Source organism: Oryzias latipes, chromosome 20 (assembly GCF_002234675.1).
Source record: "Oryzias latipes chromosome 20, ASM223467v1".
Classification (NCBI taxonomy): Eukaryota; Metazoa; Chordata; class Actinopteri; order Beloniformes; family Adrianichthyidae; genus Oryzias; species Oryzias latipes.
In genome coordinates, this window is record NC_019878.2 from 16,634,211 (window position 1) to 16,661,985 (window position 27,775).

General features: G+C 40.7%; 1 protein-coding gene across 1 annotated transcript in view; it reads left to right on the forward strand.

Annotated features, from left to right (window-relative positions):
• Positions 1 to 11,744: 11,744 nt before the first annotated feature.
• slco5a1 (solute carrier organic anion transporter family member 5A1) overlaps positions 11,745 to 27,775 on the forward strand; it is a 39,108-nt gene continuing 23,077 nt past the window's right edge. The window contains exons 1-2 of the mRNA XM_004081256.4: positions 11,745 to 11,836; positions 12,295 to 13,643. Of these exons, the coding sequence (XP_004081304.1) occupies positions 12,698 to 13,643 (946 nt within the window). The 5' untranslated portion in view covers positions 11,745 to 11,836; positions 12,295 to 12,697. The remainder of the gene's footprint in view (positions 11,837 to 12,294; positions 13,644 to 27,775) is intronic.

The following is a 27,775-nucleotide window of genomic DNA, read 5'->3' on the forward strand; positions in this document are numbered from 1 at the left end:
TTTTATTGACAGCTGTTTCCTGTGGATTATGTCTTTTTTGGCCTCTGAGTGTTTCACCCCCGTTCATTAAGAAATCTTGCATTTGCAATTTTAGCAACTTAAGCTATTTGTGCCCATATATTCTTTGCTAATTTACCTTAATTATTTATGTGAAATAATGATTACATACTGCAGCCGTGGTGCAGAGGTAGAGCAGTGTGTGGTTCTGGTCCTGACCGCCCATGTGTCGAAGTGTCCTTGGGCAAGACACTGATCCCCACATTGTATCTGATGGTTATAGGTTGGTGCCACTGTTAGGACTCTGACTGTAAAGTACTTTGGGCCTTGTCAGAAGGGTGTAAAGTGCTATAAAAATATACGCCTTTTACTATTTTACTTTTGCAACCACACTTTAATTTTAAAATGTTCTTTAATTAAGTCTTATTTAAACTTCTAAAAAAGATCCAGTTGTTTGTAAACTTAAAAAGTTGATGTAGCGGAGAAAAAAAAATCCCATCCTCAGTAGTTGTGATTGGTTCTGTAAATCAATGCGGAGAATCATTGGTTAAATCATCTTTGGTGATTTCATCCCTGTTGGCAGCGTGCAGGCCGGTTGCGCAGCAGATCCTTCCCCTCTGTCAGAACTGCGTTCGGGCCCAACGCCTTATTGATCAGAGCGAGTAAGTTAATAAGCTTTAGACTCATTTATCAGCAGGGTAGAGACTGGAACTGCACACGGCAGGCTTAATCAAGTCATCTGTGCCCGCCAAGCATGAACACAGTAATTAAAGGAAGAGGGAACGTGGAGAGGAGGAGAGGAGGCGAGCGAGGGTCTGCTCCGGAAAGAGATAGAGAACCTCAGTGCTCCATTTATAAAGGCCAGATTTATGGGGACAGTCTCTGAGGGATGTCGCCGTTACAGTAATCACTCTGTCTTCACATTAATCTGGCCTCGGTTAATCAACAGCTGAAATACAATCAGCAACACAATCCAAACAGTAAGGAAAGGTGATTCATCCTGCCTTTGAGCAGGCTCTGAGCATTCCCTCCACATAAACACGGTGAACAATGCCCCCCCTGCAATCACATGCACACATAAGAGGATAACCACCATTATTACCAACATTTTTTACATTTTTGTAACAGAATTTACCTCTTGAGGCCAAAAAATAATGGTTTCATTTGGTTTCTTGGTGGACAGTCGAGGTCGATCAGATTTACAGCCGCATCTGTGAGTGATGAAGGTTTTCTACCAACAAAAGCCATCAGCTTTGTCTACAGCAGAAGTGCAGGATGAGGAATGGAAAAAACTCTAATGGATCATCAGTATTTCCACAGGACTTTGTGAGGTAAACAGACTGGAGCTCTTATTGTCTTTGCAATACACTTTTGGAGGCAAATTTAAAGAGCAGCTTCTCATTAGTTGTTGCCAGTCACTGAGAATATACCTGTTGTACAGCTGACTGATGCCATTGCAAGAGAGAAAACATTCATTCCAGTTGAGTAACTGAGAATCTTTCTACAAAAGCCTGAAACTGTGATGTTTTAGCATCTCAAATCAGTCAAACGGGAAATCTGAAGCTGTTTTCTGGGAGAAATGCACACCCAGTTGCACTTTTTGAAATGTGGACTTCTATCCTGATAAAACAGATAAGCATCAAATTCTGGTTATTAAAACCCACTCATTACAGTCTTTGTGTTGTGATTCAAGAATCACACAACTCTATATGCAACAAACAACTATTTACCGTACAGTAAATTAAAGCAAAACAATCATTTTGACCATATCACATTCCAAAACCTGTGATTTGAAATACAATAACTGCATTTTACTTTACAACAGATTAAATCAAAATATACAAAAATTTCTTAGTTTTTTTAACTAGAAACTTTCAGAAAAAATACACATTTAAGTTAGTTCAAATAGCAATTCAAAGCATTTACATACAAAAAGATTTTGTGTTTCTTCTTATGTTGATGTTGATGTATGTATGCCAACGTAGACAGAAAACATTTACTCATCTTCTTCTAGACTGTTTAACTTTTTTTCTTGTTCATTTGCAAGTAAATACTGAGGATTTATTTCAAAGCTTAATTGTTTGATCCGAATGGTACAGGAAATAATTGTTGTTACTACATTTTTATGCGTATTTTATTGATATTATTTATTATCCATCCGTTCATCAAGCTATGGTAACAAGGTAATTGCCCCTTTGTGGGATCAATAAAGTTTTATTCTATTCTATTCCATTTATTCTGCATGCATCCTTCTTCTCCAGACAAATACTTATTCAGATTTAGATGAAAATAATTAAATGTAGATAGTTTTCACTGCGTCGTTTATGCTTTAATAAACAAAAGTCAGATCACAAAATTTCTTTTCATTTGTTTTTAGCTGTGAAAGCTCTCAGTTTTTGTTTTGTTTGTCTCTATACACATGTGAGAAGTGTCTCTCACGCACAGTGGACCGTAGTCCGGCGCTCCTATCCCCCTGTGCCCTGTTAGCTTTAAACCTGACCATTAGACTGCCTCTCTAGCTCACGCTGCACACATCTAATGAAGGCAGCTGCCAGACTGAATGTCAGTTAATTGAGACTGTTATCATGGTGTAACCTGTCCATGGCTGGATGAAAAGTGTGTGAGATAATCTGCATGGTTTGAGAGGGTGGTGAGGTAAAGGACAATACAGGTTTGTAGAATGTCAGAAAACTGAGGAAAAGTATGATAAAAGTTTGAATCTATCAATTATTATATCTATTTGAAAGTTACAGTTTATAAATGAAAGGCTTAATGACCACAAAACATAAAGTATTTTCTTTTCTTAAATGGTGAAGTGGAACTTTCTGGCTCCCTCTGGGTTTTATTTAAGAAACTAGCCCAAGCAGCTGTTTTAGCATTAAAGATTGCAGACCCATGTCTTAGACCATTTATTCTCCATAATTTGACAACGAGATTTTTTTTCCAATATATAAAACTTTATTCTACATGTAATCAGAGTCAAGTTGTTGCTTTTCAAAGAGATTCAGTTGAAAATTGTCAGGATTTGAGGGTAAAATAGTAGAAAGGAGTCAAAAACAGTTTAGTAGTTTCCATTTTTTTTGTCAGCATATGTTCAAGAATCATTTTTGTCACTCAGTCTTCATGATTCAGATTATTAAAAATTTGGGATTGAGCTTTTCTGACTTTAATTAATAGATTTGAGAGGCCTTGCTCTTTTCCTTTCTCAAAGAAACTATACAGAAACTATACGGATACAGAAGGATTCTAGATGTTGTCTTTGTATTAATTAGTTCAACACCTCTGTGTAAACTTCCCTGGCCTCCCTGGTCTTCTTTAATCACACAGAGCAGTGGACAGACTGAATGCTGATCCCCCTCTGGGACCCAAACCAACAACCACAATCACGACCTGCTTTGCAACTCATAATTAGCACAGGGAGCACATTTCCCATTTGGGTTGACACAATGAAAGACACACACACCAAAAAAAATGCAGCATGGGAGGACACTGTAAGCGCGTGTTCAAACTCCCTCTGACAAACTCAATTACAGCAAGACTCCTGCGTGGATCTGTTAGCTTATCTGAGGCCAGATCACCTGATCGATCCCAAACGGGTTTTGTCTAAGCCTGCTGATCATTAGTGTTGGTCCATCGTGCACAGATGCATTTCTGGTGCAAACCTGTTGTGGACAACTGGATGAAATATGGAGCTGGAGGAACTCATCACACTTAGATTTAAAAATCTCTGAATCTTCTTTTCAGTACCATGTGCCTTCTGTGTATTGATCCCTATATAATCATTGACAGGGCAGTCTCTGAAGGACTAGCAAGGGATTCTCACTGATGATTTCTTTTTTTCAACCACCTTGTATAACAACATCAGTGCCTCAATAGTGACACAGTTTCCCAGATTAATAGGTAACTAATAAATGACGTGAATGAGCACTTGTTTCTCTCTCACAAAAGCTTGTGATTAGCGTGGATCTGGTCACGAGGCAGCACACGCCGATGTTTGTATTTGGAGCATCCTGTAAAACTTTTTGTCCGGGGCCTGCTGCCTGGCCCACAATGGTGCGTTCTTCTGTTGCCTTTTGTGGTGCAGCACACTTCTCTTGTTTGTGTGGGAGAAAGGCACAGCCTCTTGGAGAGATTTAGGGGCTGGTTGAAAAGACGGTGAAGAGGATGAGCAATGGCAATAATGAAGGAGGAGGCATGTGTGACCAACAATGAGACCCCTCAGATTATGGTAAAGACAAAGAGTGTCCCAGCAATTACAGACCAAACACTGCCGCGTTTGTGTGTGTGGGTGTGTGTGTGTGTGTGTGTGTGTGTGGGTGTGTGGTGAAGGAGCAGAGGGTGATGCTCTGTTAGCAGCTGTGTCTTTGAGGACCTGATCACTGTAAGGACAGAAAGTCTGTGTGGTCTTCAGAGCAATAAAAAAGGGACAATTGAAATTGAAGGTGTGTGAATTTTGTTTTGTCTGCTTGAATTTAAGTGGCTGATGTAAAATTGGGACATTACATTTGAAATATTTTTTTTATTGCTATGTTCCAATAAAATGCATAAAACTACCAAAACTCTAAGTTAAAAATTAAGGCTTCGAACTTTGATGACACCACTCTTGGCAGCGCGACCACTTCCAATGAAAAGTCAATGCAAACGCACAGAAATGTGCGTTTTCTTCCAAGTTTTTACGACTGTTTTCAGGCTCTGCGTACAAAAATGCTCAGCCATCAAAGTTAAACCAGGTTGAACCTTGACCAACAGGGACTCAGATTTGTTAGAGGCCTGTAGAAGTGCCAACTGGTCGAAAATTGATCATGAAGGTGAAATTAATAACCAAGGTTTGTTCCTTGTCAGGAATTATGTGATACCAAGTCTTTCATATATCTTAATAAAGCTGTGAAAGAAAAAATCCTGGAGCAAGATTTGCACTGCTTCAACATTTCGCACCAAACCTCTTCCAGCTGTGCTAGTGAACAGTAGAAAACGAAAAAGAAGAAGCCCCTCCCTGCTTGTCCTGTGTGAACACCATGAGCGTGGTAAGGATGTTCTTGAACAAAGAAAGGACAAATTCCAAACCTTTTACATTTGTTACACGAGGATGAAAGAAATTAGGATAAGATAGTTTAAAAAAAGGTAAAAATGACAGAATGAAGCCAACGTTGACTAAAAAAAAACAAATGAATAAAACTAACAGGACCAACAATAACACAAAACGAGGCAAGAAATTTCACTATATAGAACAAAAAACACCCCAAAAATGTAAAAACACAAATACAAAAACTAAAACAACTATAACTGTATTCATCACTTTCTCTGGAATGAACTCCGAAAATTTAATCAGTGATTTCTGTCTTGTTAATTATATTTTATGTGAAGTCTAAAAAAAGTCCACCATTATTTACTGTTGACAATTGTTCATTTAGTTTTCAGGTTTTTTGTAAAAGAATATCAAAGAATCTTTCAAAAGAATCTCAGTATGTGCATAATTAATGTCTTTACAGGAATAACAGATGCAGGGAGCCGGTTTAGCTCGTGCTGGTTTGCGGCACCTTCCATCCGTGAAACCCAGGTTCGAATCCAGGCTGCTACCTGTTCCCTTCTCTACCTCTGTACCGGTCCCAAGCCCGGTTGCTTTGAGAAGGTTGCGTCAGGAAGGGCATCCGGCGTAAAACATTGCCAAGTTTTCCATGCGACTTGTTCACTGTGGCAACCCCTGATGGGAAAAAGCCAAAAGAGAAACAACACAGGAATAACAGATGCAGCATCCTTCCTGTAGAGACAACACAACTAAAAACAGAAAAAGTATTTGAATTGTTTGGAACAAGCAGAAACCAGGAATGTCTTCTTCCTTTTCTACTGCTCCTACTAAATGTTAATGTGCTGAATCACATAGACTATAAGTGCTGACTAAAAACAGACTCGTATACAGTGGAACAATCCCCAAAACTGTTTTTAAATGTTGTTGAACCCAACACCAACACAAACTGAATGCTTTAATTGAAATACCATCACCCAGATCTTTCTGCCCCTACCCTTCTATCCTCTCTGCTCAGGCTGATTAAAAGAAGTGGCCTTTTTACAGTACGGCTAAGGGGTAATTAGTGAGATGAGCTGGGCAGAAGGACCCTCTTCAGGGGTTTAGAAGGCTCAAACACCTTTTAGGCCTCTGAAGACCTGGGGGGGGGGGGGGGGGGGGTGTTTTGACAACAGGAAGAGACAGGACCCACCACGTTCAGATGAGGAAATGGGACACTCATCATGTGTGCCTTAACCTAAATCATAAAAATATACAGCATTCAAAACGATATATATATATTAGTACTTTTATTTAAGTCACGCATGTCCAAAGTCCGGAAAACTGTGAAGGTTACAGGCATCTCCATGTATTTTATTGGGATTTATAGGGGAAACCTGAGGTAGTGCCTGTTTAAACACAATTTTTTGAGTCTCTGGAGAAATAAAAAAAAGACTATTTTTATTTCTAGCTGTTTAGCTTCATCCATCAGGTGTTAAACCTTGTGCTATCTTAGATGACCCCACCCTTACTTTGACGTGTTATTCCTACCATGACAAAGGTGGAAAGATTTCATGTAATCTATGGACACCAGTGAAGATTACAAATCATTGAAGAAAAAAGGTTTAGCGCACTGTCTAGTGGGTCTAGATGACCCAACTCCCAGTGACAAAGTGCCTAGGATAGCACAAGGGTTAAATTAGTGTAAAAAAATCACTTTTACCTGTTTTAAACCCATTCATCCATTCATTCATCTTCTAATCCGTTAAATCCCTTTCGGGGTAAGATGCTGCCGGAGCCCATGTTCAAACCCTGTTTTCTATATATTATTTGAATTACTTTTGATGTATATAAAACCTGAGACTTGATCTTAGTTTTGGATGCCTCAAGATAGGTGAGCCGCGTGTCTTTTTAAAAAAAAGGATTATCATTCAGCAATTTGATTTGTTTGTGCGATATATTGATGGTGTCTTTGCCAATCTATGTATCTTTGATTTGTTAGGAAAGGATCACTCCTAAGCTTTTGTCATGAAGAGATCTGAAATAGCGACCAGGCTTTTTGGAGGATGGGTTACCTCATAGGCAGCTGATGGCTGAGATCTTTAGCATAAGCATAGGAGCCAATCTGCCAGGATTGCTCTGCACAGTAAGGGGGCCTCTGAGGATTAAACTAGGGGTCTTTATTTTGGGTTCTTTGCACTTTTCGCTACAATTACTACATCATCCCTTCTGTCCTGGTCTCCACGCTTATTCACATGCATTAGTGCTGCTCCGGGTTGCAAAGTTACAAGCCCCCCCACCTGAATGCTTAATGTAATTTGGGTTGGTGTCCCTGCTACAGACTGGGGACTCTGTCCACGACACAAGAATGTTGACTTTAAGAAGTGCAGAGTGGATGACCATTTAAAGGGATGCTTTTCCTACAAGCGGAAAGTGATAAAACGGTACCACAGAGGCTTGCAGCTCAGACATAGATGTCTCTTATATCTTTGAGTGCTGTTGTGAACCCATTAGCTGATGAAGTCATTCAACTGTCGGACAAAACTGAACCACATTTTTAAAGTCGCTTGAAGCTTAAAATCCATTAAAAAAAATGTAAACTAAGGAACCAGATTTCTACAGATGTCCAGGAATCCTCAGCAGCAGCCCAGATTTCCAGTTACAAACCTAAATGCCTCCTCACCTGCTATTATTGCCTTTTCCAACATGACAGATTTAACAGTCAAGGCTACATGCAGGGAAACCTTGCTATGTGAACCGTGGGGGAAGGGGATGTTTGTCCAAACACAGATCTGTGCGAGTTTTTGCTCACAAACAGACGGAGCTTCATTACTGATTCCTGTAATGTCGATAAAGTTGAGACGGTTGACAGGAAGAGAGCAGCATGAGGCGGGAACGGCGGGAAAAACCCAAGGCCGTGGGAATTGTTGCACCAGACAGGTGTATGACAAATTAGGAGACCATTTATTGGCTGACAGACTGGCATACTTGACTTAGTAAGAGTGATTTTAAATTTCATGTGTGATTTTTTTAAACACATCAAAATGGTCTGATCATATGAGCCCAAAACCCCATTCATTTTAGCTGTAAATGCATGTAAATGGATGCAATAGCAGATAAATCACCTTCAAACTTAACGTTTTGATGGAAACTACAAGCATACCCATATGCTATGGTAGATATATAGCAAGGCCAAGTTGTCGTTCTATCCCATTAATGCTTCCAATTAACATCACTTTTCATAGTTGACCTGATGACATCAGCATTCTTACACAGAGATGCCACTATAGACCCCAAGTCCTATTCTTTCTTGGAGCTCTTGGAGCTGCTAACAGGGTCGGAGCATATCTGTCACTTTAGAAAGAGAAATATACAAACATGCACGCCTAGGTCAAAAAGGAAATAAAATCTATAATCACAAAACCCCATGCATGACTGAAGTTCTCCAGGCTAATTTCAGAATAAACTATAAGACATATGAACCAATGTTCACACGTAGAAAACCAAAGTAAAGTTTTTAAAAATCAAATCAAGTCAAATCAAACAAAATGAAATAAAGACAAAGTATAAATAAAATAAAAACTTTTTTGCAATGAAATATTAACTGTAAAGTTTTAGAATAAACTACCCCTCCTCCAATGTTAAGCGCAGAGGTGGTGCTATAATTAACTGTTTCTTTTGCAGTCTTTGTCAGAAAGTCAAACACTATGCTATACATTTTGTGTGTTTTTTCCTCTGCTATTTGCAGCAAATAAAAATGACAGATTAAAATCAGTACAAAAATACCGACACATCTGCATTTTTGATAAATCAGGGTATATTTGAAAGGAAATGTTTCAATATGATGGGTTTTCTCACGCTTTCGCACATCTGGAGATTCCCATTGACGAGGATGCAGCGCCACCTGCTGGTCTGTCTTTATACTCATACATTTGATGCAGGCTTTGGCTTCGCTGCGTGTCGCTGAGCAGCAGAGGGTAGTGTTGAGTTTAAACAATTCAGTTCACACTTTATGTTTCTCTGTGAGTGATCCTCTTGTGTTTACCATTGTTCCCAATACGTTTAAAATCACCTGAAAAAAATGTTGTGATCGTTAAGTCTTTGCTTTATTTTGTCCTAAAATGGACATTTCAAGAAACTGGGTTGTTGATCAGCAATATTTACTAGTAAAATGCTTTGATTTCATACTGCAAAAGTGCAACAACATTGCATAGTTTCTCAAACCATGAGTTTTGCATTTTAATGTGAAAACTCATTGCAGCCATATTGTCTGTTTTTACCTATAGTAAATGTTTTGACATAATAGAGATTTTTGCAAGAAATCCAATACTATATCTGCAAATGTGCATTTCGTTTTGAGCTAAAAAGCTGAAAAAAGGGTGAATTTGTTATTTGGAAACTCTTTTCTTTGTCTAAATTTGATCGTCTAAATGGACCTAATTGGTGTTTTCAAATTTTTAATATTTTATTTTTTCATTCATATGCGTAACTTCTATAATGTGGGAGATTGCAGGGACCTTATCGCAGCAGACGAAGGATCCATACAGCTGTGAAGACAATCCATCACTGGAGCATAGCATAAAAAGGCAATAATGCACTCTCAAATTCACACCTACAATCAATTTAAGAAGAGCAGTAAGGGTGTAGAGCAGCTGTAAATCCTAACAGCTGAAACACTCCGATCTAGCAGTGTCTCTGTTTCATGGCGCCTTGATTTTGAATGGTAGCTGATGTCCTGAACAATTTGCAGAAATTGAATTAGAGGGTTTTTTCCAAAGTCTCTTCTCCGCCCGCAGCTGTTATGGTGGTGTTGGTAAAACCACAAGAACACTTGATCAAAAACTAGAATCACGCACATCCCTGGATGCTCTGATGTATTTATGACTGCTTGAAGTATTGACCAAAGAGCCACAAGATGACAACCTGCTGAATAGAGGAGACGGAGGCCTGATTTGTTGTGATTGATGGAGGCTGGAATAATTTTGTGTCCTTGCAGAAGTATGAGTTTTCACATTAAAATGCAAAAGTCACTGTTAGATAGACTATGCAATGTTGTTGCACTTTTGCAGTATGAAATCAAAGCATTTTACTGATAAATATTGCTTATCAACAACCCAATTTATTGAAATGTCCATTTTAGGACAAAATAAAGCAAAGACTTAACGATCAGAATATGTATCTTTTGAAGATGTAAAAAAAAAAAAGAAAAAAAAAGAAAATTAGGTTACAGAAAGAAAAGGAGGCTGCATTTTCTCACAAAGAAACAAAAATGCTTTAGAATGAGACAAAATGATGGATCATCCAGCCTTTAGGCCAGGAAATGAATTAATGACCTTTGGGAAAGCGATTCATTTATCCTTTTGACAGGCAGCGGGAGTCCCTAAAAAGTTGCCTCCCCAGTCTCTGATACACAAAATGTACTCTTGATGTCCAGGTTAACAGAATAAGAACAAGTTAGTATTTACGGTAATTGTGTTAAACAATTTCAAAATTTACTTCAAAGGTACAAGTAATTTTGAAAACAATTATTAAAAAAGAAGAGTTCAAACTTTTCTAGCCAAACCAGTTGAATCCATGAAGGGATTACTCATATTGCTACAGAAATCCCACTCTGAAAAAAAGAAAATTAAAAATAGATTTATGATTTATACATAAATTGATTCAAAACTAAGTTTTACCTGAGCAAAGTGCATTTCTCCAAAAAGACAAGCTGCTGAGTCCTTTTCAGCAGTGACACTAAACCTTTGGTCCTTCAGGTTCTTTATGCTTTCCTAACTTTTTAACTAAGTTTCAGCAGTTTAACCAATGAATACAACTGCAGTTATTCCAACCAAACAGAAAGGCAACGAGGAATATAACATATTAGGATTTTTCAAAATATATTTACACAGCAAATTTGTGTGTCATTCCTGAAAAAGTCTGATTCAAAGTTGTCCTCTTTTAAAAATAAATCTGATTATTTTTTTTGTTTCTTTTTCCAGCGAAAATGCCCTATTTCCATTACTGTTGTCTGATTTCAGAAAAGGATTTCCCCGTTTTCCATTTTGATCCCTTAGTTCCTACATATCCGACGGTCCTTAAAAGCATCATCTCGGTAGCAGCCAGTGTTGCCAGATTGAGCAGTTTCCCGCTTAATTCAGCTGTTTTGATTCTGAATTTGTGCACAAAAATCGATTTGGGCGGATGGACATACTGTTGGTCGGGTTGGGGTTAGTTCGGCAGTTTTGGGTTCCTTTTTGAAATACGTCTCAACTACAAACGTGCGGTCTGTGGGGCCAGTGCCTGCAAGCATCGGCGCCATGGTGGACAACCAATCATATATATATATATATATATATATATATATATATATATATATATATATATATATATATATATATATATATATATATATATATATATATATATATATATATATATATATATATATAGCATTGGAGTTTTGGAGTAATTGCGAGTTATTTGATTTAGTTTTAATGTTTTGGTAATACTTATAAAAAATATATATAACTTATATTCATAATGGCAGTTTAAAAAAAAATCCAACCACGCTTTAATAAGTTTCACAAGAACATTTGCTTATATTTTTCACTGGCTACAAAAATGGCGTATACAACAAATAATGAATGATAACCTACTGCAAAACAGGACTAATTAGTTACTGATGAACCTTTGGGGTGTTATTCTATTTTGTAGTGTCTGGTGGTTTTTAGATGACTTTTGGGCTGGAAAACCGTGACTCGACCTGGCAACACAGGCAGCAGTCCTCCCCAGCAAACCGCTTTCATTCAGTGTGGCTGCTGCGCAGAGAACAACAACTACCTCCCCCAGTCCTGCGTGAGTATCTTAGTCGTCTGTTTCCATCATTTCTCCTCATATATTTATTTAGTCTTTTCATTTTGCACTCATTTTTATGTAGAGGGATTTATTGCTACCTATCCCCAGTAAAGAAATTGTCATAAATTTGCGTTGATTGTTTTTAAAGTCATGTTGAGGCTCGCTATCGATGCGTTTTCTTTTGTTCTTTAATATATTTTTGTCTTTTTTTCTGAAGGACAGCCGGGGTTTTAGTCCGGCTGCCTCAACTCGCAGCTCCTTTGTTATTATTGTGTTTTTTTCTCTCGAATATTTTAATTGCCAGTTAAACCATTAAGCCACCCCAATCACAAGTTGGCATAATGTTTTATCACAAGGATTACAACACTAAAAACCAGTTAATTTCTATAGTAAATATAATAATTTCACGTGTTTTAGTGTGAACATTTTTTCTTTCTTTCCTGTGTTTTCCTCTCCAGGATGCTGCAGCTTTGGAACAAAGGAAGCACTTTGAAGCAAGGTTTTGTCTCCCATAGAAGCAGAAATAAAAGACTAGTAGACACTTCTGAGCTCAAATGATGGCAAAGACAAGTCACAGAGGATTTGAACAGACTTAGAAAGGGGATGTCTTGCTGTCTTCAGCTGGTCTAGTTCCATCGCTGGTGTATCTGAGCAGATCAGAGACCCTGTGCTCTGCTTTGTGAGAGGCTTCAAAGGATTGGCCAGCTCTGTAGGAGGGAGAAATGAGGAAGAAGACATGCACATGATTAGACAGGTCCGGTCTGCCTCGCTCCTACTGGCAGGGCAGTCTTTGGTCCAGCAGCTCCACGGCATCCTCTGACGGATTTGTTGGCACGGCGAACAGCAGCTGGAAGCGGAGCCATGACCTCATCCAACAATGAAGAAACAGGCAGGGATCTGTGTGAGTATCTGGACATCTGTGAGCTGCAGGACCGGTTTTTGGACACGGGGAACCCCTTTAAATCCAAAAGTTTGCCCATCCTGAGCGGACCGTGCCAGGAGGGCGGGAAAGCCCCGTTGGTCAATAGCAGCCACACCTGCATGGCTGCAGAGGAGAGCAAGGGGCTGAAGACCCCAGAGTCCAGCCAGGCTGAGTCTCCCTCGTCCAGGACGGACTTCTCCCCCTCTGTCTCCAGCATGGTGGGGCTCAGCAGCTCTCTGCCGGGGGAGGGCCACCGACCCGGAGCCTCCAGAGGCAGAAAACTCGGCTTTTCCTTATCGCATTTTATCCGCATCCCTGCGAGAAAATGCGTGCAGGTCATCCTGAGCGACTCGCGCTGCTTCTTGTTCTGCATGTGCTACCTGACGTTCATCCAGTCGCTGATGGTTTCAGGCTACTTAAGCAGCGTCATCACCACCATTGAGAAGCGCTACAGCCTCCGCAGCTCCGAGTCGGGCCTTCTGGTCAGCTGCTTCGACATCGGCAGCCTCCTGGTGGTCGTCTTCATCTCCTTCTTTGGCGGCAGAGGTCAGAGGCCGCGCTGGCTGGCGGTGGGTGGCGTCGTGATCGCCGTGGGAGCAGCCTTGTTTTCTCTGCCGCACTTCATCTCGCCACCCTATCAAATTCAGGAGATGAATTCCTCAGCCGGCCACGAAGGCCTCTGCCAGAACAGCAACAACAGCGGCCGAGATCTAGTCAACGTCGAGTCCTGCCCCCGAGACCAGGAGGGCAACGAGCACAACGTTTATGTGGCGCTCTTCATCTGCGCTCAGATACTCGTAGGGATGGGATCCACGCCAATCTACACCTTGGGACCCACCTATCTAGATGACAACGTGAAGAAAGAAAACGCTTCTCTGTATCTGGGTAAGCTATCGTCTTTGTTGATAAAGGACATGTGACACTCCTAAAAAACAAACTGCACCATATTTTTGGATTAAAAAAATCACAGACCTTTGAGATAACAAACAAATCTCCAAATTCCCAAATTATCCAGGCTGGTTTATTTCTCATGAACCTATTGTTTCTGGGTGAGTTGAGAGGGCAGCTGAAACTGGTCAGGGCGTGCATGCACGTGTGCGTCTCTGAAGAGCTCATCCTCTGCCAGCCCTCTGTCCTTTTGTTTTAATCTCCATGCATGCAACCTTTGCTCCGCACCGAGGGAAAGGATGCAGACGCTGGCAAAGCCAATGTTGAACCGCAGGGCCACGCTACATGGACCTGCAGAGATAAAATGATTAATCTCCACAATTTTCTGCTTGTGTGCATAATTCAGCTGTGTATGTTAGCACACTGGAAACATGCGCTCGTCTTTAACCAGAAGTGACGGGGCTCTGTTGTGTTTGGGTGTTAGCAGGTTGTTTTTGTTCAGCTACACTCTTTAATTTATTTCTGTTTCGATGCATTGGTTGCATGCCGCATACTCCTCATAGTTTATGGGTTGGATCAGGGTTTCATGAGTAATCTCCATGTATTTGTCCAGGTTGTTGGATTATTGGGACCGAAGGCCACCCCGGAATCTGTATATCACATACTGCTAACGCCTTAATCTTTTTGTTGGTCTACAACCTCTTATAAGCCATTTAGGAATCTCACAAAAGAATCTCACAATTTTTAAAGCACTTCCACGGTCGACAGAAAGCGACCACAGTTGGCGGCTACACCGTCCCAACGTTGCAGGTCCTGAGTAAAACATTTGCTGTCTGCTCCCCTGCTCACCTTCAGCACCCGGTATTGATCAGATGGCTGCGTCAGGAGGAGTCGAGGCAGCATATCTAACAAGGGGAGAGCTGTCTCACCTCTGTGAGCCGCTCCATATACACAAGCCCCTATAAAGCTCATTGAGCCATAATGGAGGCCCCCCCTTGTACCGATTTCTATGCGAGCGTCTGCACCGAATGACCTTGACGGCTATTTTGAGAGGAATTGCTGTTTTATCGTGTATTCTTCCAGTAAAGCAGTATTTGGGAAACAGAGATTTTTCTCACATGTTTGAGGAAACGCATAAGACGGGGAAAAATGTCCTTGATTTGTTTTGCAAATACTCAGATAACCATGGTAACATGACATCAGCTGTTCTGGTTGTATTGTGAGATTATGCTGTTCCGCACAGCAGTGGCTCATGGGTCACACGTTTGTGTTGAGTTAGTTTTCATCAAACACCAATTCGTGTTATCCTTGAGGTTTATCTGATGATGTCACCTTCCTCCCTGTGATGAAAATTTGACTTGAACTAGCTTCTGCGACCCCCGTGACCCTGCCCAAGATGAAGACAACTTCTTCATTCATTTTGATGCAGCTCAGGAGAGAGGAACAGTTCTTTTGGAGGGGTTTACATTGAGGATCGTCTTAGAAACAAATAAATGTAAGTAAAAGTGAGTTGGTGGTTCAGGAATTGGGAAGTTATTTGGCGCAGTCGAGCATTCCTTCTGTTTCTCTGTACATAAATGATATAAAGTTAAGTCCATGTTCAAGTCATCATGGCAGTTTGAGCATTTTGAAATCTGTTGAAATGTCTTAACGAATAAGAGAACTGCTTAAACAGACACTTTTTTATTAATTTGTTTTACTTTGTGACAAAATGAAATGCCAGCTTGACAATTTAATATGATGACTTTGTGTAGCGCTCATTTAACAACTCGAAGTTTCAATTTTTGAAGGTCATATGACATTTTAGTTTGCAGTTGGCCAATTTGAAGCAGAACGTTTTGCTTAGTGGTGAAAAACAAGCATAATTTTTAAAGACTTTATCATTTGAATTTATATTTGAGGTTGAAATAGGACTCAAATGGTAGCATAGTCTTTTCATTGATTGTTTTGTTTGTTTTATTAACCAGTGAAAGTAGTCCTATGAGACAGAAAGTCTGCTTTTTTAAGTAAGTGCTCCATCTTTAACTTTAGAATAGAATAGAAAGCCTATCCAACTATCTATCCACAGTCCAAATCGGTTGGGCTAAGGTGGGGGTACACCCTGGACATGTCGCTGTTTCATCACAGGGAGAATAGAAAATCTTTGTCATTATATGTATACATTCCATTGGTAGAAAAGCACTGAATACCTGAATAGGTATACTTTAGCATCCGTCATTGTTTTTTTTTGTTTGTTTTTTTTCAAATACCACTGTACAATACAGTGATATTTGTTCATGTTTGCCATGATGGCCAGGCTGTAAAACTGGCTCCATACCAACCAATAAGTGATGCACTTCCTTGTCATTGATGATGTACCACAGTATCACGGGGGGGGGGGTTTCGGCCATTTGTAACTAGGCAGCCGTCGCTATGGGAAGACCAGCCTCAGGATGATCCACCCTGGGTTCTTTTGATTAGTGGTCTTGCTAGGCAGCCTGGAAGGGATCCCATCCCACGGGATTCCTTCTTCTCCACCACAGCCATCAGCTGTCTCAGACCTGGTTCTTAATTGCCTACCTATGACCGCCTCCCCCACCAAATATACGCTTTTCATGTCAACGCTTTCTGGTACATTAGGATCTCTGAATCTTCAAGCTTGTTGTTTATGCACAGTCCTTCAGGAACCATTCAGCGTCTAGACTATTGCAGTCTTTGCATGCACTGGCGGATGCTGCTACTCTCTGTATGCAAGATCAGGTAATTGGACCACTGCTGGCTGTTGACAGACCCACAGCCTCTGCATTAACAAGCCAGCATTGCAGAACCTTCTGACACTCTTCTGTCCTATTTGTGTTTTGAAATTATTATGCCCAACTACAAAAGTGACAGAGCCTCTGTTTGGGAAAAACGAGGAAAGAAGGCGGAGTCTTATGGAAGGCGAAGCTCCTAAATCCAGAGATTGCCTGAACAGCAGTCTTGTCTGCACTTAAGAGGAGCTGGCATGGCCTCATGGGGTGTGTTTTCTATGGACAAATTTAGCAGGAACAGTTGCTCGCAGTCCCTCCTCTGAAGTGTGTTTAATGTGAGCTCACTGCACACAGAGCAGGGAAAAGACAGCAAAACAGCTGCTTTACATTCAACCCTTTATCTTATTTGTGATTCAGGATGATCAGCCATGGCCCGAGTGTATCCCTATCTGTGCTCGCTCGCTCACTTTTGTGACATTGTTGGTCCTGGTGAGCAGATGCCACTCGTGCACACAGACGCCCTCTGATGGAGGGGTTCTGCCTCTTTAAGATGTATGTTGAGGGTACACACAAACAGAGCGGTCCTGGTTTAGGGGTTCATCGTCCTCCCTGCATTGGTAGTATCACGTGGCAGCAGGTGACCTTTTTGGCTGCAGCCTGCAGGGCTGGTGGCTCTGAATACCGCAGTTCTGAAACCATATAACCATGTGTGAGCGCTCTGTGACCGATTGTGTGTTACTGAGAGACAAGTAGGACCGATGGAGTGGGAGAACGCTTAGGTTGGTGTAGGAGTGTGTTTGGTTCTAGAGACAACAACAACTTGAGTGTAGGTGTTGCTCACTGGCTAATAACTGGTGGCTATTTTTCAGTTCCATGTTTTGACAGTGTGGGAAGGTTCCTGAGGAAATGCCAGGGGAGCTTTTTCTGATGGCAGGACTGCTATTGTTTCAGCTACGCAGGAAAGAAATGGAACATATTTTTCTTGAGGCTCTTGGGTTCATGTTTGTCCAACAAATCCTTCTTACCTCCTGGGTCTTGAGCTGAAATTCTAGTATTTATCAAAACACATAGTTAGGGAAGAGATATGATGTTCAGACCGATTGTGTTGTTACAACATTCTCCGGATGCATCCAAAGAGGCTGGCGGCATAGACTGAGCTATGCTAAATATGTTGACAAAATATTTCAGCACTAATTCAATAAGGTGGCAGAAGGTCACCAATGTGTTTGGGTTTAAGAAATCCCTCCCAGAGAATCTTTTTTAGTGACAACAGTACAGCTTAAAGATATGAGAAGAAAATCTGTTTTCTGAACCATGATATATAAGCTGTGATTTGAATGCACATCGGTGACAGCGGCATTCATGCTGAGCTGCTTACACAGGTTTCGGGGTGCCATATGCTGCCATCTGGAATTGCTGTATTCTTCAGGGAAGGCCTTGCTTGCGTCCGCAACATGATGCTAAATCCTTTTTTATGCTCATGTTGCAATAGCACGGATTTACTGTCAGGGTACTGAGCTGACCTGCAGACCAGGACTGTTATTCATCAAACACATAGTTGTTACATAAAGACCAATACGTGACCCTGTGGAAAAATCCAGACATTCTGTACTAAACAGAAAAGCACAAGTAGAGCTGTGACGGTGTGGGATTTTTTAAAACCGCGGTGATGAAGAAGTAGTGTGGCGGTTAACCCCCCCCCCCGGTGAACACAAAATCCCCCAGGGGCCGCGTCGCAAATGAATACAATTAATAATTAACGCAGTATTCTTTATTAACAAATAACAGTACTATCTAACTACTGTACGAACTATATAGGTGTTGTAGAATGTGAATGTGTGTCAGTGCGCTGCGTGTGTAGGAGGAAGGAGCGCTTGCGGCGCGAGAGTGAGTGAGAGCGCGCACAAGTGTGTTGGGGGTGGCGTTCATGTTCGGTGTTACGGAGTGAAGGAGAACAGTAATAATAGGTTTCCTCCCAGAAGAACGGTGATTGATTCTTTATTAAACCGCTCTGGAGTAGAGGTGTGACAGTGTGGGATTTTGATCACCACGGTGATGAAGCAGCAAGAGTAGCGATCCTCCGGCGGGCGGCCGCGACGCACACTCAAGAACGCACGCAGCTTGTAATGGAAATGAATACAATGGAAATCCCCCCAGAAGCCCTGGAAGTTTTAACACAGAACTCGCAGAAAAAGTAAATTATTAGCAAAGATGAATGCGTTTATTATAGTTCAAATCACGCACCATATACAGAACTGGCGGTGATGGAGTTATTGTCACACCCCTGAGCACAAGTTGGACATTTTTACCAAAACGGTCATCAGGTTTTGCATCTATTAGGGACATTTGGACAAAGTTTAATGTGAAACGTCAAATAAAAATTAAAGAAAAGGAATCTTCTTTGCATTCTAAATTCTTTAAAGTCCCACTCCAATGAAAGCGTTCCTAGTTGTCTTGTTATTATGATTATGGAAAAAACAACTTGTGTTGTTTTCTACAACATAGTTTAGAAAATTTGAAAATTCATCTCTTGTAGGCGGGACTGTCATTGCAAAGTAAGCCTCTCCCATTTCCCATCATCCATCTGTTTACACACTCTCCCACTTCCTTACAGCCGCTTATAGCCCCAACCTAACATTATCGGTACGATAAAAACGATGATCCATGGCTGAGCTATCCAGTCACACAGTTTTGAGCCAGATCCCAGCTCAGATGGGAAACAAAGGCGTCCATGGATCTGTCTGTCTGCACGTGAATGCATTGGAATGGAGCAATGGCTTATGGGTTGTAGCACCTACTTCACTGCTTCAAGCTTTTTTCAAATGCTCCTGATACACAACAATTTGAATAAAGAAATACTCAGAATTCGTTTTAATCTCAATTTTCTTCATTTTCTCCATCATCAGAAAAAGGCAATGGAGTGGGTCTTTAATTGGGGAATACGATAATTTGAAATTCATTTCTTTTAAAAAGGAAAATTCCTCTTATTCCTCTGCCTGAGTGTTCCCTGGTTTTCCTTGTACAGGTTGAACACTCTCCTCTAATTACATCTGTGAGCAGAGCTATGGCCTCCCTATGCCTCTGAAGTGACCTGCTGTCTGATATCACCGCTTGTTTTTGTTTCAGCGGAGCAGCATGCATCCTGCAGTGCTGGAGAACATCGGCACAGGAGAGTCTGTTCTCTGAGTGACTAAGCTGTGGTGGATTTCAGCAAATCAGACTCACACCAACTCTGTATTTAGATGTGCTGAAAGGAGACATCGGGGACATTTGTATCAAGTTACATTATTCATTCTTTCCCTTTTTGTACCTTTAGAGTGATAGTGGGCAAGTTTTTATTTTTTTGGTTTATGCCAAAAAGAATTCTTCCTCTCTATGCCTTCTGGACATTCGGATTTTCTTGCTCAGATAACTTGCTAGTCAGGGAGATTTGCTTGAGGTAGAAGTGTTAATGGCATTTACATAACTGCAAAACACAGAACGGAGGGAGAAAGCAGTGATCTTTAGACTAAGATGGTGTTTTTTTCATGCTGTCAACCCTCTTCCCCGCAGAAACTAACCATTCCTCACAAAGTGAAAGGTTTGTGTTATTTAAGGGCATTTTTGTGAACTAGGTGACCTGTTCAGATAACTTTATCCTCCCCTCAGAGAGATGCTTGTTCCCCCTCTGTCCTTCAGCTGTTCTACTGTGCTTTGCTGCACATTTCAGTCCCATCTGTGTTGAGCTTTCTGGAGGCGCAGGAGCCCACTCTTGAGCGAGATGGATGACTCCAGACATTTTTTTTGACCTCACCCCCGTGGAATCAGTGTTGCGCACAAAGTCGAGCGCACACGGAAGTTGTGGAAAGTAATGCGATGTGACTAAAAACGTAGCCTGACAGGCGGAGCGATGGGGTTCAGTCTCTAGGCTCGTCCTCGACTCCCACGGCGCTTCGCCAGGCTTTATCTTTGCCATTAGATGCAGAATTAAGCTGGTTGTGTGTTATGTAATGAGACATAATAAGCTAAATTGTGACTGTGATACAGCTCACTGAAGAGCGGGTTTTGACAAGAGTTGCCTGCAACAGAGTTTGCTCATTACTGAGAGAGGAGGCGTGGATAGAAGGATGCCTTTTGCTTTTATTCAAACATTCTGCGTCCAATTATTTTTCGTAACTCTGCTGCACTAATGCTCGTTTTTCAGGCCTTTGTTTTGCTTGTTTCTACTCTTTCGTGTTGCTGGTTTTTCTTAGTGCAGAGAGGGAGTGGAAAAGAGCAGCTGTTGAGAGCTGGTGCAGCGCTGGCGTGGAGAATCGGGGTTGGTGACGGCGCACGCACCTGCGCTTGTGGTCTGTGCAAAATATTGGCGTGGTGAGAATAAGTGCATTGTGTTTCACATCTTAGTTTTTCCTGAAAGTTTCAACATGTGCACCTGCACTTGGTTAGAGCTCAGAGTTTCTGGCGCAAATGTTTTCCAGTACATCCACAGATAACCAGTATTAGTTTGTGGAGCAAAAAAAAAGGTTCATGTTTTATAATATAACAATAAATCATTTAAATTCTTTCTTTAAAAGCTGTGAACTCGACTTGTAGCATGGCAAAACTGAGCAGTTGACTGCACATGCTCAGTCAGACTTTGCATATTTCAGAGTTCCTCTTTCAGAATGCACATTTCTTAAAAAGGCTTTGATTTTTTTAAATGAGCAGTTTTCTAATGTGGTGGCTGTCATAGTAGACACTTAGAGTTGAATAAATCACTTGTTGAACGAGAAAATAGAATTTAAGATAATTGAATCTTACATTATGTGTGGTATTCACTCAGACATTCCAAATTTGTTGAAATGGGAGCTCTATATTGGATAAGTACTGATTAAATTACATTTAAATAAAAAGCAAAAAAAAAAATGATTACAAATACCCCAGGGTGTAAAAATAGCAAACCTATATCTTTGTGTGAGTGTACAGCAAATCAACTTTATCGTGCAGAAAAAAAGCAAGATAGAAAAATAGCAAAAGCATTTCTCCTCCTTTCTAATACCAAACAGCAGAGAACTCTATCTAATAAACTTGATTTCACATCTGCTTACACATTTACACTAAACCATTCAGGTTTTACGGGAGAAATGTTTTTTTTAATCTAGTCAGCATATTTTTAAATGGGCTTCTATCATAAATATGATTCATTTTTCAAACATTAATAATAAACATGCAACTGTTCACCAAAACATACATTTCAAAACGCCCATCAGATTAAAATAGTGTGGCTAATTATCTTGAACACAGGGGTTAATGATGAGCATTCAAAGCTGTGCAACAGCTGTTGTAATGGAGATGTTTGCACCCAGAATGTTATATTCTCGATTGAAATCAAGGGGGCGTGGCTTTAGCGCCATGCGCCAGATCGCTGTGGCATGCTGTCACGGAGAGCAGCTGAAAAGCTGAAGGTGTTTTGAAGAAGTGACACTGAATCCTCCAGCTCGTTGTTGGAACCGAGTCACTCACGTGGCTCATCAAAGATAATTTATCTCTACTGATGGCCCAGATGCTTCATTCATGCTCACCCTCTCAAACCAGCCGGTTTCTTTACAGCAAGAAGAGGGGGGTTCAGTAAAGCCCCCTGCAATACCCTGCATGTTCCACTGCATATCAATCATCAATGTGCCAACAGATCCGGTCTCACCTCGAAAGACCTTTGCAAATTGTATTTGTTTGGTTGATCTTGTAAATCTGACTAATCCCAACCTAGAATAGCAGTTGTTGACTTAACAGCTCAGCCTTGAAAGGAGTTTAAGGAAACCCTGCCAATGAACCTTTCTGACTGACTGACTGACTGACTGACTGGTAGCTTTCACTTTTTGAGTGCTTTACACCATTTTCCAGACTATCATGCGGACTTAGTTTTGTTTGAACAAACAAAAATAACAAGGATAATTTTTATTAGAAAGACAGATTAGCTGTAAAATCCACTAAAGATGATGGATTAGGCGATTGAGTAAAAGGATTTACTAAATGTGGCAGCGTGTGAAAGAGCCAGCAGACAGTGGTTTAAAGCCAGAGAGGCTGTGTGTTGGGATGGCTCTCCATCATGGAGTCATTGGAGAAGATGTTTGCAAATCTCCACCAGGATACCAAAAGAATTTTAAACAGATCATTTCCCTACATGCACGTACACTCTTTTTAAAAGTGGTTTGTCCAAATGATACTGATGCATTTGGATGTTTGCTGCTCGGATCAGCAGGCAGCTGAAGTGTGGCCGGCCACGCTTCGTGGCAGGGTTCTTTCTCCATCAGTTCCCTCTGGATTTGTTGACTTTTGGAGGCTGTTCTTTGCATTTTTTTTTCTTTGCTCTCGCAGCCTTCAGATCCGAGGATGGATTCTGGTAGATCAGCACCGCCACATTTTCCATCTTCTGCTGTCAGTGCAAATCTAGAGGCCTTACTCAAGCAAAAGAAATCAGCAGAATGTGTTCTTTTTAGTCTTAGAAATGTGACGCCCCGTTAATGCACACCACAAGAAAAGCCAGGCGCTGGTTCAGTTCCCCATGGAACGGATCTGCGTGCTACAAAATCTTTTTTTCCATGTTTGATAGCTGAGCTGTTAGTTCAGCAGTTAAATTTGTTCTTGCACATTTTAAGTCTTTTTGGGGCGGCATCTTGCTGACTGACTACAGTACCTCAGGTTTTTCTTGCAGCGAAGAGCTGCTAAATATAGAAGAAAACCCTCACGCTCTAGGTTCCCCCTTTTCCTAAATATTTGATTTAGCAAAGTGAATGTGGGCAACCCCCTGCATAGAAAAGCATTGCAGCCTGTATGAAAAATTCATGAATGTGCTGTTTGGATTTTTCCAGTGCGACAATAAAGATTCGTGCAGATAATTTCTGCCACGATTTAGCTTTGGTTTGAAACAGAATATGAGGAATCCTCCCATGATGTATTTACAGCTTTTTCCCACCACCTTGTCTCCAGCAGCAGTGCACTACATCACCACATCACCTCTAACACTGAGAAGGTCAAAGTTTGCTGTACAGGAATACAAGTGGGCCCTAGATGCTGACCATACCCTTATAGCTCCTTATGACTTATCACGTCTTTGATTAAGGGCTTTAACTTGTTCTGCATGGGGGTAAGCGGCACAAAAACCCAATGTGTGGCCAGCTTTGATGTTCATAGAAAGTTTAATGATGACTTTGCTCTGAACCCGTAGCCGATTGTTCCGGCTCTATAAGGATAACGTTTCTTTACTGTTCTTAATCCCTTGAAATCTTTCACTGCTAAGAGGGATCTAAAAGGTCTCTTAGACCTACATGATCTGTTAACGATCTGTTAGAGCCCTCTTCTTGGTGGAGCATTTGCTTTGAGTCAGCTTTTGATATATTTTAAAATATTTCTTTTTTTTTTAATTATGATTATGCCATTTTTAGACAAAAATAACAAACAGCCTATTTTCTACGTCAAAAATCTGATTTTTTGTCAACAGCGTTTGTTTTGTCTGCTCCAGATTTTCTATGATTTAATTAAAGAAACAAACATGCTAAAACACCAAAAAGAGTGAACCGATCTATAATAAAATTCTGTGCACAGATAATAGTTTTTATTAACTTACTTCAGGTATTTTTTTCCATTCTTCAGTTTAACTGAAATATATACGTGTCCCCCCCCCCCGCACGGCCCAAGCAATGCCTCCCCACTTCCTGTCTCCTGATCTCCATCTCTGTTTTGTTTCTTTTGGAGGCAGTGGTGAATCTGATTCATCCTAATCTCAATCCAAGAGCATCAACGGTGCTGCAGGAAAAAACAAACAAACTGCATTTTAGTCTCAAAGCTTGGTTCTCACAAAGACGACACCTGAAAAACCAACTTGGAGAATTCAAAGCTTTGATTGTGTTGAAAGTGACCTTTTGCTGTTTGCATTTGTGCGTCAGGCTGCAGCCGCGGTGCACGGCCTTTGGGCAAAACTGTAAGGTTAGGACTTGTGAGAAGACACTGCCTTGTCAGCAAGTTGTCACAACAATGCCATCATTCCACTATTTCATTGTCTTTTATTCTTCCTCTTGTCCGTCGAGTGCAGAAGGTCACATGACTGCACTGATCCCCAAAACACAGGGGGCGGCTGTGCTCTCTCTGACGGCGCCAGCGGCACAGATCATTTATCATCTGGAGCCGTCACCTGCGGTTACACTTTCCAAAGGGCTCCGGGCATCCGACTGAATCCTACAGCGAACACGTGCTGACATCCTACTTAAAGATGGTTTTATTGAATGAATCAGAAAGGCTCATTCACTTTGCTATAGTGTTGGCGTGAAAATGGATTACTGCACAGCAAAGTGAACGGGCGATGTGATGAATAATGCAGCATAAATCACAATGCCTTCAGTTTTGTGTAATGCTGAGGAGAAAATGTGATTACACAACCCACACTTTTTTTAGTAGTTCTATAGCTCCTTTGTAAAGAACTGCAGACAAAAGCAGGGTCTTTTAGTTGTTGCTTTCTTTATATTAGAAGTCTAAACTGTGTGTATATATTGAATGATTAAAGATTTGTCCAGATGACACATAACATTTGTTTGAGCTGTTTTAAAGCCCTTATTTAAGCTTCATAGTTGTCTTTCTTCAAATAAACATTTAGCCTAAGACTGATTGGAAAATGCCCAGTTTTGGGGCAGACAACTCAAAAGACTGCAGCTATAACCACAATCTCAAATATAGCATTAAATGATTATTTCAATTCACAGTTGATGTGATTGGATATTAAATCCAACCACAACATTAAAAAAGAAAAAGTTGGAAGCAGACTTAACGCTTACTTCTGTGTAGAGTTGGTTTATTTCAGTCTGGAGTTGATTAGAATTATGTACGGTAACAAGCCACCCAGCAGTTACCTGGTAATCTGGCCTGGCTCCGGTTAATTTCTTTAATTTAAATTTGTCTCAGACTAAAGCCAAAGTGTTGCCCTTTGGTCTTAACTCAGTCAAAACATGTCGTGTTTAGAAATGCGTTTGAACATTTGCATTTTAATTGACTTTAGGGGTGCCTGCAGTTAAAAAAGCTACAGATAAGGCATTGCAGTTGGATGTATGTGCAGTCATAGTTTTGGAAGATACCAACAGCAGGGGATTTATGTGGGCTTCTCAGTAAGTGTGCTCTTTCAGTTATTGGATATGGTGAAACTTAATAGTGCAACAAAGTATAGCATCTGGAACAATGTAAACATATGTATTTTTCATCACAAGACATACCTTAAACATTTAAAGATTTTGCAGGTTTTTTGCTTAAAAAACAGAGTTTCCTTTAAAAAAATGATCATTATAGTTAGTGCATTACAACACTTTAAAATGTATATTGAATATCTCAACTTTACAGTCAATTTACAGATTGTTTAGGTAGTGCTGGCTCAATAGGTTTTATGTTAATTGACATAATCTGTGGTGAATGTTTGGATATTTTTGCTGATCCTCTAAAGACCCAATCCTATGAAAATTGTGTTTTTATTATGTTTAACATGTTCTAGCATTTTTGTCATGATGGAGGACATATGTGAAGTAATTTAAGATTAAAACTACATTTCTGAATGTTTTTTTATTCAATCGTGATGGATCGGAAAAAATACTGACTCCAAAATCTCTCCATTGTGATGTAGAAACTGAAATGGGAGGGTCAAAGTCTCTCTGCTCCTCTTCATTTTGATGCATCCACTTGCAGACAAATGGATAAACATTTTCGTAATCCTCAGCCGAGCTGCCATCTGGCTTAAGACTGTACGGCTGGATAGCTCTGATATTGCTCGCCATTTTTTGTTGCATCGCTAATGTTAGCTTTGGGTTGCAAGGGGCTGTAAGCTAGCGGGAGAGAGTGTAAACAAAGGGATGATGGGATATCAGGGGAGACTTACTTCCACAGCTACAGCCTTGCCCGCAACTCAGTATCTTCTCAGTAGTTTCTGATGATCTCCCGCCGCTCTGCAGAAACTATGGCCGAATCCGAACTCTTCCCCTATGGCTTCTTCCTACCTCTACATTAAGCCCTCCAAACTGAGAGTTATGGAAAAATAATGTCTTCAGTTTTGGACGTTACTCCCACTCGATGATGTCATCAATAGTCGCTGGTCAGCTACATTAGCGTGGAGCTGCTAGTGCTCGGAAACACATAAAAACATCGGTCTTATAACTTTAAAAAGGCTATGCTAAAAAAAAAGGCATTTACATTAAAATGTAAACTTCTGTGCATCAGAGCACACCCACATGATGAAATGTGTCCTATCTTCTGCATCACAGCACAATTCGGAAAACTCGGCATCCCTCCGCCGCGAGGGTTAGCCCTTAAAACAACTATTTCGGACAACCCCATCCCTCCAAATGCCCCCACAATTGGAGAGGTAGGGAGAAGCTGAAGGAGTAGGGGAAGAATTTGGATTCAGCCTAAATCCTAGAAAACAACACAGGTTTTATGATTTGGGTTAAAAGAGGGATAATCATAATTAAGAGATTACTGGGAATCCCTTCACAATAGATCAAAATATGATTGGAGTGGGACTAAATGTTTTCTAGATGATTGTTTTGTTAGATGGTACATCCTCTTTATGGTTTTTTCTTTAGTTGTTTCACTTTTTAAACTCAAAATCCATGTTATAGCCACATTCTGCTGTATTTCTGATTTCAATATATTTTAATATTAGGATATTTTGTGAAAGGATTACTTTCAATGAAAACAAACATAAAAAACTTTATCAACAGATTTTCTTGGAGTGGGTAAAAAGAAAAGTCTAGTATTTTTTGAAGTCCAGCCAAAAAGTAGAAAAGCATTACCCGTACATTGTGATTGTAGCTAAAAGAGGACGTTAAGTGCGTTTTGGACCAAGAGACTCTTTGTACTCGCATTGGTTTCAGCAGATGTGAAAAGGCCGTTTGGGCAGGAATCCGCAATGTGCTTATTTGAATTTTACCTTCAACCTTTTAACTTGTTGTCCTCCAACATGTCATGTCTGTTTCCTTTTTCTTATTCTATTTCTTGCCTAAGTAATCATATCAACTCATGTATCTGTATCTTCATGATACTCAATGTGCCTCTTGGTCGGCTTCTGCCTCGTCTGCTTTGGTTGTCTGGCCGAGTCTTACGGGTCAGAGGGGAAGAGAACAAAAGGTCAGCTGAAGTGGATGGGGGGGCACTAGCACAGCTTTGTTGTTATGCAGCTTGAAATCCATTGTCAGGCAAGAAGAGAGTTCCAGAAGCAGCTTGCCAGCTGCAAAAAAACATCCAAAAAACAGCAACAGACACAGTGGTTTTGTGCTGTAAAGACGTCACGAGCAGAACCACATGTGTCTGTCAGTTCTGCCTTCATTTTTCTGCCTCCTTGCCATTTTCTCTGACATGCTCACTGGGTTGGGTGCAGCTCTAGAGTGTGTAGGAGGGAAGGTAGAGACAACA